This window comes from Hippichthys cyanospilos, chromosome 12, assembly GCF_059441005.1.
Source record: "Hippichthys cyanospilos isolate Australia breed blue-spotted pipefish chromosome 12, RoL_Hcya_1.0, whole genome shotgun sequence".
Classification (NCBI taxonomy): domain Eukaryota; kingdom Metazoa; phylum Chordata; class Actinopteri; order Syngnathiformes; family Syngnathidae; genus Hippichthys; species Hippichthys cyanospilos.
Window position 1 is genome coordinate 8,285,267 of NC_142380.1, and position 13,700 is coordinate 8,298,966.

General features: G+C 41.4%; 2 protein-coding genes across 5 annotated transcripts in view; one reads left to right on the forward strand and one right to left on the reverse strand.

Moving 5' to 3' along the window:
* Window positions 1–153: 153 nt before the first annotated feature.
* On the forward strand, window positions 154–10,015 carry LOC148414719 (uncharacterized). Its single transcript, XM_088430370.1, has 5 exons — window positions 154–927; window positions 5,076–5,171; window positions 5,248–5,353; window positions 7,407–7,500; window positions 7,739–10,015. The coding sequence occupies exons 1-4, from the start codon at window positions 399–401 to the stop codon at window positions 7,462–7,464; spliced, it is 789 nt and encodes a 262-aa protein (XP_088286496.1). The 5' UTR covers window positions 154–398; the 3' UTR covers window positions 7,465–7,500; window positions 7,739–10,015.
* Window positions 10,016–11,386: 1,371 nt separating this feature from the next.
* mtcl1 (microtubule crosslinking factor 1) overlaps window positions 11,387–13,700 on the reverse strand; it is a 33,225-nt gene continuing 30,911 nt past the window's right edge. For 3 of the 4 annotated variants that reach the window (XM_088428665.1, XM_088428664.1, XM_088428666.1), the window contains one exon: window positions 11,387–12,921. In XM_088428665.1, the coding sequence (XP_088284791.1) occupies window positions 12,730–12,921 (192 nt within the window). In that variant the 3' untranslated portion in view covers window positions 11,387–12,729. The remainder of the gene's footprint in view (window positions 12,922–13,700) is intronic. The other variant, XM_088428667.1, reaches the window with a different exon arrangement.

Sequence of the window (13,700 nt, forward strand, 5' to 3'; positions counted from 1 at the left end):
TTTTATATAAATAAAGGTTGAGGTAATGGGTGTTTCTTGGTTAGAATGGTTAACTCGTCGCCAAATACCGCGGCGTTTACCGTAACTGTTTGTACGCATTTCAAAGCAGGAAACGAGAGCGCTCTATTTCCGCTGCAGCACCGAGAACCAGTACGTCATAAAAGAAAGGAAAATGTGGACTGGAAGGACATACTAAGGCCAGGAGAAGAACCGCGCGCCCAGCTCGAGTCGCTCTCACGCGTCTGTTGCCAGGCAGCTGCTGGCGGGTGTCGTTTCCAGACGAATACGCCGCGGCTGAAAGGGTCGAGTCGAGGTCGTTGTTTGTTGGCGTGTCGGGGAAAAAAAAGCGTTCAATAGCTCGGTTAGCCAAGCTTCATTAGCCCGCCCGCTTGCTAGCGATGGGCACGAGAGCGAGTCGCCTCCAGGAAGACCCGGTGCCGTCTACTCTCGGGAAGGATGGCACCGCCAAGCGGGATTCATACCGGCGGCCCCGCTGTGCCAGGCCCACCAGCCTCATGGTGGACTTCTCGGGCAGCTTCGAGGACACCGAAGTCAACCGGAGCCGCTCCGAAGAGGGCAGCGACTCTGACCTGGGCCAGCACGGCGCGAGCGCCGACGGCAGCCCGGCCGACCACCACGGCATCCCGGCTAGTATGAGCCAGGCGTCCCCGGCCGACGATAACCGCAGCGAGGGCAAGACGGAGGAGGACGCCAACGCAAGCCCGGAGGCTCCCGCCAACGCCGAGCATCAACCCGGGGACGAAACAGGCCGCACTCCCCACCGCACTTTCTCCGAGCGGCTGCCCGGAAATCGACACGCCGGGGGCCGCAGCGTCAGTGCCAGGTCGGCCCGGGTCCGGGGCACCCACCAGCGGCCGGTGTCTGAGGCTTGGATCGGCCTGTACCGCGTCAACAACCGCCATGGCAGTAAGTCGATACGTGACCATTCAACATTGCCATGTCATTTTTACCATAAACAAATCTAAATATGATCAAAATGCAATCACTGACATTACTGTCATTTCACTTTCATTACCTAACTACTAGTCGACGCCCATTTAACTAATAATCTGTCAACTGAGATGTATTTTAGATTCATCAATACTAAATCATGGGAGTCCTTAAACTGTACAAGCCACAAATCTGTTTTTATTTTTATCAAAAAGGAGTTCTGCTCCCCAGAAGCCTCTTGAAATGGTATTAAGAACTCTCTGGGATTCCACCACATTCCTGATTTTCCCAGAACCCGATGGTCATTGAAGGGCCATAAGGGAAACTGTGGAAGCTATTAAAGATTAAAACACCTCATTAATTATCACGCATATGAATCATAATGAACAGAAGGCATACAGATGGCCTTGACACTGGTGTGAGATTTGCTTCTTCAAAAATACACCTTTCTGTTAAGACTCCTAAGAATTTGTCTTCCACCCTCATAGGATGGGCTATGAATAGATTTTGAAGAGATATCCTCCTGAGACCCATGGACTTTGGTTTTGGTCTGAATGTTTTGACTCCTTCAAGCTTCCCTACACTGTAAAAAAATAAATAAAAATGCTGTTTTTAAAGTAAAATACCTACAACTTGGTTGTTGTAAAAGTACCGTTAAATTACGGTAACACACTTTCTTCCAAATATTGTCTGGTGTTTTGATGGAATGCAATTAAAATTGCTGTCTTGCTGAGTCAACATGGACACAATCGTGGACATAAATGAATAAGGTTGGGTCCCAGCTGGATATGCCGTTTATAATTTCAAAAGCAATTATGAGGAGGATATTTCTGGCATGGGTCAGAATTTACCCGGAACAAGTTGTGTAAAAGAAAAATGAAGAGTATGTAACGTTTAACTTATAAAAATATCAGTAAATCCCTGAGGTCACAGCTGGTTTAACACCCAGTGTACATTTGTTTACAAATTAACAGATTTAGTAAAGCCAATAAATGGAGTCATTGTGATCTAGCATGTGTAAATTAGAAAATGATTACATTCATAAAGACAAGCAGTTTCAATCAAGTTTATTCAGTCAAGCAGTCATATAAGACTGTTGTCCGTAATGTTCAAGAACGTATAAAACTGAAAGGGATTTGACGAACTGGAATTCTTGTGCAGATAATCTCTTTTCTCGTGCTTTTATGATGAGGAGAATCATCTGAGGCTGTATTGTGTAAACTGAGCTGCTGGCGTAAGGCTTGATGGAATGACATGCCAGACCACCCTCCTGTCACGTCGCAAGGCCGCTATGACAGTTGTCATGGCGGAGGCCTGCCAGTTGAAAGAGAAAATGCTTGACGCGTTTCCTCATTGAAGGCAGCGTTTCACTTTCAGCAGAGCCATGTGGAGGCACTCGACGGGATAAAACGCCATCGTGCGTGTTCAGGCTTTTCCCGGGCAGGCCCTCCAGCCAATGTGGAGGGGAAATGGGGTCAGGAAATGCTGGCGAGGGGGAATCTAGGCTGGGAGGGAATGCTTTGAACCATCTGCGTCGTTCATGGATGGTCGTGCTCATAACTGTGGAACTTTGCATGGACTATGACAAATGATCAATCATCACAAAGCTAGGATAAATTGTCTCCATTTCCAGCTCTCAATTTTAGAATCAGGATGCAGGTGTTGTATTTCTCCACTTGGTTCACCATTCTCATGTTTACTGTAATGAGTATGACTGCGACCGTGTATGGCTTTAAAAGGCGGGATCTTGCCTAATGATTGGCGTAAGTAGTGATAGCTGAGTGGTACTTTGTTGGAGCTCCGAACCTTTTCACAAATGCTAGTTCAGCGTTGACGCTTGAGGCTTCAAAGACACTGCATTCGGGAGACATCTAGTGGTTATTAAATTAGGTGTGACAGTGATGTTCAGTCAAATTACTTTTTTATTCCGCAGCACATCCATTAAAGTGACAATATGTAAGATTTATACAGATTTTAATTTAAAATGAGTTTGTTATTCTCATTTAAAAATGGTCTTAACAGCCAACACTCCTCCGGAGTGCTGCCATGTCTGTTATAGCTACGGACGGCCAGAGGAGGAGTGTGCATTGCTGCATTTACTGTAACGCTCGTGTAATTTTTCGAATGGGAGCTTTCCATAAAGCAGCCCATGTGCTACTCTTTTAAGTGCTTGGCTAATTTTGTTAATGTTTTTAATGTTGTGACAGCAAAAGTTTAGTTTTCTTTTCAAATTAAGAGCTAAATAACTGAAACATTAAGCAACTTATTCCTGAATCGTGTTACCATGACTCCTTGCATTTATGTTTTTACCTTGTAAGCCATGGAAAAAGATGATGCACTTCAACACTGCAATACCACATCCTACAAATTGATGATCAGAAGACATTAGTGTCTGGAGGTACATATAAAATAGCTGCCTGACAACGACAGCAGGGCGGAGAAATTGCGTGTCTGGTGTTAAACTTCACACCCCTGTCCCGCCTTTCTGGCATTCCCCTGCTCACAGGCAACAGCTCGCCTCCTTTACATTCCTCCCTAACCCTATGTTTTAGCAAAAATCAACTGCAGATTTGTAAGGGCGATACGCCTTTTTCTGTTTGTGCCTTCTACACAGAACTCACAAATGCATGGGATATTTCTGTGGCAGTTTGCGCTTTCACAAAATATCTCTATATAGCACAGTCAATTGACATCAGGGTCTGATGGAGCTTCCAGAATAGTTGTCTGTTGGCAACCATTGCTTTTGACGCATCAGGGTGGACAGAAGCAACTTCTCGCAAGATGCAGGAAAATAGACCGCGTTGGAGCGATAGTAGACTGAAATTAACACGCTACCAGAATTTGTGACTTTGACATTGTTGTACATGCATAAAGTACCTGGATACGATAACTATGCAAAATCATTGTTAATGGCAGTGGCATTGTAAATATTGTATTAGCTGTTGTTCTTTTCACTCTAAATACTAGATCTAAATTTGCCAAACTAACAGCTTGAAGCAAACACTGGCTATCTTTTTGAACAGCAACAATCTGCAAAATACTTCATAGTACTGGTGTACCATGAGAGTAAATAATACAGTTACACATGATTGCATTTTGCATAGAACCCAGCAAAAATAGGGTATTATACACAACTGTGCAGGCTTTTACATAAAAACACTGCATCCTGTAATGAGATGATTAAGTCATGCCAGCGTCTGGAGTGAATGATGTATAAAATGGTTGTCAGGGCAGCAGCAATTGCTTTCGATGCAACAGTGTGGGAGAAGCCAATGTTGGGTGTTAAACCTCTCACCTTTGTCTCAACTTTCCAGCATTTTCATACACATAGGCAACGTATTGCCTCGATTACGTCGTAAAACTCTTATGATCGCAGATTTCGCAAATGTTACACAACACTCAGCATAACAGTGTGATGTTAAGATATTATATTCGTGCAGCACTTTTCATGATACTCAGACACTTTACAATTATGTACAAGAGCTGCAGTGATTATGTCTGCAATAATCAATAATTTAATTAATTTAATATCCATTTCTGATCATTGATTGTCTCAACTCATTTAATTAAAAAATGTTAAAATCCTCAGAATATCAGCCTCTCAACTGTAAATATTCTCGTTTCTTTCATCCTCCATTATAAACACTCATCTTTAAATGTAATCAAAATGAAACATTTTGTGGTAGGGGGTTGGGGGGGAAACACCCCCCCCCCCCTCCCAATTTTTTCTGACCTATCACAACCAGTCATTGAATCATAGTTTATTTTAAATGTACTGTCATTTTGAAATAATGTGTTTTTAACCATTTATAGTTGTTATTTGCAACCCTAATTTGTATACAAAGAAAAAAAATGTCACACCGACCACTGAGGGCAATCTGTATTTTATTTTACAGCCAAAATTCATCATCAGCCTAAAAACAAATAATCCATATCGGCCGGGCCATACTCACTTTATTTTCTAGTTTATACGCAGAGGTAACATGACCTCCATTTTCTGTTGTAGCCACCAGAACTGACGTTATTCTGATATTATTTGAATGCAGTCAGGTTTTTTTTTTTTTTTTTTTAGCAATTGGCAACTACTTGTATTCACAAAAGCACCGTCTATGGTGTGTGTGCAGATATCCGCTGTCCTTTCTGCTCCAAGCCGTTCCCGGGCGGTCGCATCGAGGATCACCTGTTGAACTGCCTCACGTCACCACCGCTCCCCTACAACAGTAAGTCTGCACATGCTCTTTAAACACTCCCGCCAATCAGAATCGCCGGCGACAAAATGTGTGTGCGTCTCCGCAGCGGATGTGCTGAGCAAAGACAGCGGTGAGTGCTCCATCTGTCTGGAGGATCTGGTGCAGGGTGAGACCATTGCCAGGCTGGCGTGCCTCTGCGTCTACCACAAGAGGTAACAACCTGCATTTGACCCACAACAATAATCCATGTCCCACACGCACACTACAGGCGCCTTGGATGAGACAGTCGCCGTAATTCGATACAGGCTGCTCCAATAAAGGAAGTCAATGTCACCCTGCTGCAAAATAAAACACCCACTGGACACTTCAGTAGCTACAATTTAATAAGTAAACGGTGTCCGTCCAAAAAGTATATTTTAATTTAATTCAATGAAGTGTTTTTAGTATTACTTGGTTACACATTGAAATGACTGCAAATTCTGTGAATTCTTGTGATTTTTAAATTAAAAATAGAAGACAAAAAAATTCCCACAACATTTAGTCAGCAATGCATTTTTGTAAAAGTAAGATTGCATTTTAATTTAGAGTAACAATAAGACTGAAACAATAAATTGTTTATTTTCAAGCTCGCAAAAAGATTTATTGACAAGCTTGCCTGTTTAGGGCTTAAAAATAGAGAAACCAGTACACCTGCCATGCATGTCTTTAAATGTGTGAGGAAGCCGGAGTGTCCAGAGAGAACCCACACGGGCTCAGGGAGAACATGAAAACTCCACGCAGAAAGGCCGGAGCGAGGTGGATTTGAACTCGGGTCCCTGAACTGTGAGGTGGACGTGCTAACCACCGAGCCACCCATTAAAAAACATTACCCACAAAAAGTACAAATACATATTAAAGGCAATTACATCTGACATTTCATTGTTTTACTACTTTTGTGGCCTATATTTTGACTTGAAGTTTGCAAACTCTTTTCCACAAATTGTGAAAGTTGTAACTTAGTTTCTATCTGGACTGTGAAGTTTTAGCTTCCCCATTATTGGTGCACAGGAAATGTTCATGTGGTTAGGCAATGCACATGTGCACATCATGCGTGGTTACGTCACATGAGCCTGAAATCAATGTGTGTGTACGTGCGTGCGTGCGTGTCTGTGCGTGCGCACAGATGTGAGTTTGTCACACAAATCTCAAGTTCCTACATTGACATCACATATGTTAAGAGGTGTGGCCCCCTTCTTGGCTCCTCACACCGAAATACAGATACACCCAAAAGATCGCTGTCATTTGGAAACTGGCCATGGCGCTTTCGATCGCTATCTTAAGTCAGTCTCGCTTACTTTCAGTTTCATTGAATTTCTCACTAACTGACTCTATTCTCTTGCTTTTTCTTTTTCCTTGTCAGACACTGTCACTTACTGTCACGCAGTCGGTCTCACTAACTCTCAATGTGGCCTTCACCCATTCGGTCATTGTCAGTCAAAAATTGCATCTATTTTATTCAAGATTCAAGAGTTTTATTATCAATGCATAGAAATATCACACAATGAAATTCTTATTCTGTTCACTTCACCGAGCAGGCTATATTCCATAACTGAGCAAATAATAAGGTAAGAAAAAAAAACTGAAATAGAGCAACAAGGGCAGTAATAATGAACCACTCATAAATGATCTTTTCAGTGCAACAAAAGACAAGTGAACTGTCACGCAGTGTGTGGGTTTCGGCAGCAGGTTTTCACTCAATCATTTTAAATTTGTCATTCTAGTACCTGACCACTCACACAGTCACTCACTCAGACGCTCATTCAGAAACACACTTATACCCTTTTCTTTTCACTTGCTAAAAAAGTCAATACTGTGAAAGCAGCATTCCTCAAACGAAGATACAAATACACCCGAGAGTATGTGAAGACACTTCATAGGGTATGTTGAGATTTAGAGTGTCTCTGCAGCTATCAGCAAATCTAATGTTTTTAATGCAAGGTAAATTTTATTCCCACATCCAACTGCATAGATGCAGGACGTTGGTGACAGGAACAGTGCATTTTCATTTTCAAATTAAGAACAAATTAATTGGAACCCGAGGCAACTCACGTACTAACCCGGTTAGCGAGTTCTTGAATGAAAATATAATTCGCACGGACTAGATCATTGAAAAAGGTTGAGAACCACCAAATTGAAGAATGAAGTGGAAAAACATTGATCTGTATGTCTGCATATGTTATACTGAGATGACTGTGCAATACTAAGAAAGCCTCTGTGTGGCCGCAGCTGCATCGACGCGTGGGCCAAGGTAAAGCCCTGCTGCCCTGAGCATCCCTCAGACTGACTCCCAGGTCACATGACTTCCCCCGCCATGACTCAGGTCGGCCATGTGATTTTGTTATTTTTGTCTGATGCTATGAAGCGGTAGGGCGACTTCTGAGTGTGCCGTTTAGTTGCAAAATTTATGCTAAACTGAACTGGTGTCAGGGCTCCTGGTGTCACTCACTAGGCCACATGCCATCAAGGCATATATCAAACATGAATTATTTTGTTTGTTTTTATTCCTCTGATTATTTCCGTAGTATTCAGCAGCTTATCGATTTCTTTGGTCCTCACAGGAGACCACATGCCAACTCTCTCCTTATGAAAAATGTCCGCCAACCAATAAAGAAGCTCCTGGCGGCGTGGACGACCTCCTGTTTCCTCCTGTTGGTCCGGACCATTTCGCAACAAACTTTAAACTATAAAGAAAAAGGAAAAAAAAAAAACAAAACACGATGGCTGCTTTTGGATTTAACCCCTCGCTTGCCAGGTTGGCGTCTGACGATGTAATGGCTCCCTGTGACGTGGAGAAACGCTCCCCTCTTGTGTATTTTTCAGTTGCCCCATTGGCAAGGTGGGCGGAGTCGGGTTTTGTTGTTACCCGGTGTTAAGTGTTAACTTTTCAGGGGGCGGGGCGGCTGGTTGGTGCTCGGTTTAGCGCTGGTGTTTGCACCCATTTGAGCACTTTTTTGTCCTTCGAGGATTTTTTTCCCCGTTTCTTTATTGCTTTTTTGAATCATTTGCTTTTGAGTGTTTCAAGGAGGATGGACCGCAAATGGTGCCGAGTGAGAGAGTGTTAAATGTGAATTACCCTGAATACTTTGGTTTTGTTACATCCTGTTAACACGTGGCAATGGTACAATTTTTTTTTTTTTTAACTTCCTCCCTGATAACGTATTCTGGAGTCGGCTTTTTTTCGGCTATGGACGTATTGGCCTTAAAGGGACGGCCCCAACTTTTTTATAATGGCAAGTATTTTTAAGTATATCATCATAACAACTGTGAGTATAGCTCAATGTATGACTTTGTTTTCAAGCCTTCTTGTGTGTGCGCTGCCTTTACCTGGTCAGGGTTTGTTCGGGGAACGCTTTCCAGAAAGCGCTGATGGTTTAAAATTTCTTGAACGATGACTTCAGGAAGTTAATCCTCCCCCTTCTATATTTCTCAGTTTTGAAAAGCCGTTTGAGTATTTATTCAGTTTTATCCAACTTACAGTTACTTGTACGCTTCTACTAGTGCCACATTTGGCCTACTAGTATGCACCAAATAAATGTTTTCTTACAAGTAACTAATAACGTTTTTTTTCTTCACCTACTTGTCCCACAAGTACGCAATATGAATATACAAATAAATGCTCAATTGGCTTTCCATAATCCTGTTTGAGGCTATATTTTCCCCATTATTTTCTCTACATCCAGTGTTTGTAGTATACTCCACTATACTACTCCCACGTTTAGCTTACTAGATTGTATTATGAATAAATGCTCAAACAGCATCAGCTCCCTAATATCCCGGATATCCAATTGAAATCCATGTACTAGTACACTTTTTGTCCTCATAAGGCACTCTCAACATACTAGTGAAAGGATGCAGTCTTACAACTTAGTTCCACTACTGCATAAAGATGAAGTCACTGCCTGCCCAGTTCAGAAGGATCACAGACGTATAAAGCCGTCAATGGCAGTGACTGAGTTAACTAGTAGAATTTTATGCCACTAGCTGTACTTAGTAGCTCGCAGTTGCCAACTCGGTCACGGTTTTGCAAGAAGATATCAAAAAACCTATTTAGAAAAACCTGGATCTTAACGGATTTCTTGAATCTAGAAATTCTGCTACCGTGTGGGATTGTCTTACTAGTGAGGACAAAGTGCATACTGGCACATGTGGCTTTCTAAGATCAGGACTAAACTGGTCCAACAAGTTTTTCATACTGGGGTCCCCGCTGAGGTGCTACAACTCGTCCTGCCACTAGGGGACAGCCCTGTGCATGTTACAAAGAATAATGATGCCAAATTTGTGCGTGTGTGTGCGTAGAGGCTCATTCAACGTTACATTTGTTGTGGTGATAATTTATGACGTGTACCATTTGAGGCGCGTGCCTGTGTTTTCCAGAAAGTGAGCAGAGACTCTCCCAAGTCCACCTATTGAATTCCCTCTTAAGCCGTGTGGTGCAATACCTCAAATTTTTACCAATGCTAATTATAAAAGCTCGCTCTGTGCGTGTGTGCGCGTGTGTGTGTTTGCGTGTGCGTGTGAGAGAGGAAGATCTCAACCAAGGATGAGATTTTGCATAAATAGACCCCCAGACCTAATTCCCAACCCTCATCAGACAGCAGAGCTTTCATCACAAGCATATATGGACAATCTTTAAAAAAAAAAAAAAAGAAAAACACAACGGCAGAGGTGTCATTTTATTTATTGAATTGTAAATATGTATTGCAGTTTAAAAAAAGAGGGGGGAAAAACGACTGGTCTTTGTGTGTTGGATATACTGTTTCTTAAGCTCCAATCTTTTGTATGTCTCAGAAATTGTTTTTATATGTATTTTTTACAATAAATATGTGTGAAGAGGAGTGCTCGTCTCCTGTGTGTTTAATTCACTAATAGTTGGCATTGAAAGAAGAATACCATACGTTTAAAAATCAGAAGAAGGGAGAAAAAATGCGCTTGGTTCAGTGTGACCTTCACGCGAAGGTGGAATCCTTCATAACGTGCGTGTGCCAGTGGGGGGTCGGCCCACTGTGGTGAATTATTGAACAGAAGGGGTGGGCTCCTCACTGTGGATGTGATGAAGAGCAGGGCCTCGTCTTTCTCCCTCTGCGGACGCTTAATCATTTATGTTTCTAACTTGGGGAACTTGGGCACCGCGCCTTGCTTTTAAAGAGAAGATAGTACACCCTGAAATGTATCTTTTTGTTTCCAAGACTGCTGTTTTTTTCAAAACCTAAATTAACCATAGAAATAAGAGGGGCGGGGCCTTTTTCCTGGGGCAATGTAGTCAGTCCGATTTTATTCATGTATTTATTGAGGTGAGAGGGTATTTCCAGAGAAAATATATAATTTCCAAGAGAGAAAACAATTCTAGAACAATTTTTTTGTGGGGGAGGATGTCTCAGCCATTTTTAAATATGCCTATGAGTACCCCTGGTGGGTACATAAGGTACTTCATGGATTTGGGGAAAATTTTAAAAGGGTTTCTGCTATTATTAGCAAACCTAATTTAATGCTGGTTAACCACACGACAGGACCAGTATATTTCCCTTTAAAATCAAGAGCAAATTATATGGGCCATGAAGCAACATTATTGCTCAATTGCGACTCCTTTGCAATTACAGTATTAAAATGAAAGGAAGTGACGCAATTCTCTGGCCGATAAACCCGAAATAAAACAGGTGATACTACACAATCAATTTTCTGAAGTTGCTCAATATAATGCGCCTAGATATAACATTATACAGTTCCACATCTCACTAAATTAGACACAGGGCACAGTACTTCTGTATTATGCCTATTTTGATCACTAAAAAATGATTTGCCTTGGTTAAGTACTTGGTTGACAAAATATTTGTTACAGGAGTTATATCTTTGTGGAAGGATTGAGAACTACTGGTTTAAATAAGATTACTCTGTTGTAAAAATTAGGCTTTTTTATCACTGTTTTGGCAAAGACTTTTTTTCTTAGCGATACATTTTTTTTTCCTAACCCTCACCTTTAACTTCATGTAATTTAGACCGTTAATAGCAACCCTATCACAATCCCAACCCGTTTAATTCCTATTCTAATTTGTAATCTACTTTAATCTTGTACTATATGCCACATACACTATTTGTGTGCATGTGTACTTAATAAAATAAATCCCTGATGTTGCGTGATAAAGAGAAACAAAACACACTAACACATACACACAAAAGCATTTGTAAAGAGAAATAATCAGAGGCAGTGATCTTGTAAATACACATTCATGTTTAATGACATCAACCGACTATTTTTAAGAGACTGTAGATTTTTCTCATAGATTCTCATCTAAAACATTCTTTTGTTTCTTTTTGAGTCCAACACATTCTGTTGAGACATATAACAAGTGTACAAAGACACGCCGACAAGTGCAGTCGTCCACTATTAAAAGAAAAAAGAAAAACAAACAGTTCAATATAACAGTGACGAGCTCTCATCCTGTACGTGCACTAAAGTGCTAGTGTCATGCAAATATTGGACGGATCACGGCCTCGCGCGGATGCATAATTTGTCATTTTCTTCACCCGTGTCATCATTTAAAAAAAAAATACACAAATGATGACATCAAGTTTTGTGCACAATTTTGGAATTGACGCCGTGTAACATTCGAGTGAGAAATTGAAAAGTGCACAACATATGGACCAGTGAGAAACTCAAAATGCCAACAGGCATCTGAGATGGAAATTAAGTTGAATTGTTTTTTGTTCCCCAGTAAGGACTATTTGGGCCACACTCAAAAGAAAAAAAAAGACATTTTAGCCTGCGAGAAAAGTTGGAATTTTACGTGAACATGTTTTATTTCCCGAAAAACGTCACCTCTTAAAAATAAAGCAGTTATCGAGAGTAAAACTCCTTATTCCACTGAGCAGTTAACATTTGCGAGTGTTTTTTAAGGCAGCGAATGTTGCAGCAATTTAATGTCTTTTACTTGTTACAATAGAATTTTGTGTTCAGAATTACCTTGTGAGAGGAACAATCACTAAAAATGTTGGCAAATAGTTTGCATATGTATGTGTATTTATATATATATATATATATATATATATATATATATATATATATATATATATATATATGTATGCCGTAATGCCCCTAAAGCTTCCACAGGCGCATGCAAAAAATTACACATCCTCCTTTTAACTTTAAAAAAAGACTTCTCTAAAAACAATTTTCTTAAATATACTTAGTTTTCACAAGATTATTTCTTTTTCTCTTTCTCAAGCTTTATTGTACTATTATTTTCTTTTCAGTGTGGCAGTAGTACCTCTTTGTATCAATTAAACTGGAATGTGATAAAAAAAAAATAATAGACACATTTAGTATGGATGAAGAATGAAACATGAGGAGGCACCTTATATGAAAATGTATTGGTGAAGATTTGTACTACTTTGTTTGCGATGATTTTACAGTACTTTTCAAGAAGTTGTCTTATCCCCCCCCCCCTCCCCTGAGGGGTCCGCTGGTGTCTCTCAGGCGGCCAATAATCTTCAGTCTCATTTTGGGGAGCGAATAAAAGAGGAAATGACTTTTGTCAGAGGTAGAAGGCGAGCGTCACGCCGGCGCGTCGCCTTCCAGGACGCTAGCGCACTGCCCCGATGGTGGGAAGGTGAACCTCCTCCCGGATGCCGCGCAGGGGGGCGGCGAGAGGTTGGCCCAACGCGAGGGGGGGCGGCGGTTGGCCGGGCGGGCCGGACGCAGGAAGCAGGAGTCCAAGGGTGGAGCCACGGGAGAGCGAGGGAGGTCCTGTTCATGACAAACGAAAGCAAAAAAAAAAACAAAAAAAACAACTTATGCTAAAATGCTGACTCAGCCACTGAAGGGTGTTTTCCAGTTATTCTAGCAAAGAACTTCGCTATGGCTCGATATTAGCATCTGTTGATGTTAGCAGAGGCTGCAGTCCCAGCTGGGTGCTTTGCATTGATGAAATAGGCTAAACTTGAGCTTACACAGAATGCATCACTCTACCTTTATCAAAGGTGCCGTCCGGGTGCTTTTTAAAGCTCGATTTGCAATTCATCGGACAGACAACTTAAACCTTCTTTTCTATTTTCACGTCTTCCTCGTGCTCCTGAACTTTCCCTCCCACCCGCCAAAAACAATAACAGCCAATCGGTGTTCACTTCAGGGTGTGATTGACCCTTGCTTCAACAAGCCAGATGCATAAGAAACAGACCTAATCATCATACAGAAAGAGTAAAAATAGAGATTAAAAATACGATTAACCCGATTAAAATTAATAATAATAAAAAGCTTTATGGCTTTTGACATCTGTAAGTAGTCATCAGTGGCAGTGAATGAGTTAATACAGTCGGGCCAAAAATTACTGCTTAAAAAAATTTTAAAAAAAGGTAGTCACTGGTGCAAGTTCAAAGCGTATTTCCCCCAAAATGGTTGGTGAGCTTTAATTGCATCATTCTGCATCCATTTGAAAGGACAGTTTCATCGGTACTGACGAAATGATGTTGAGCGTCCTCATCGCCCGCAAACACCACAAATCATGCAACAAAAGTCACTATCACCAT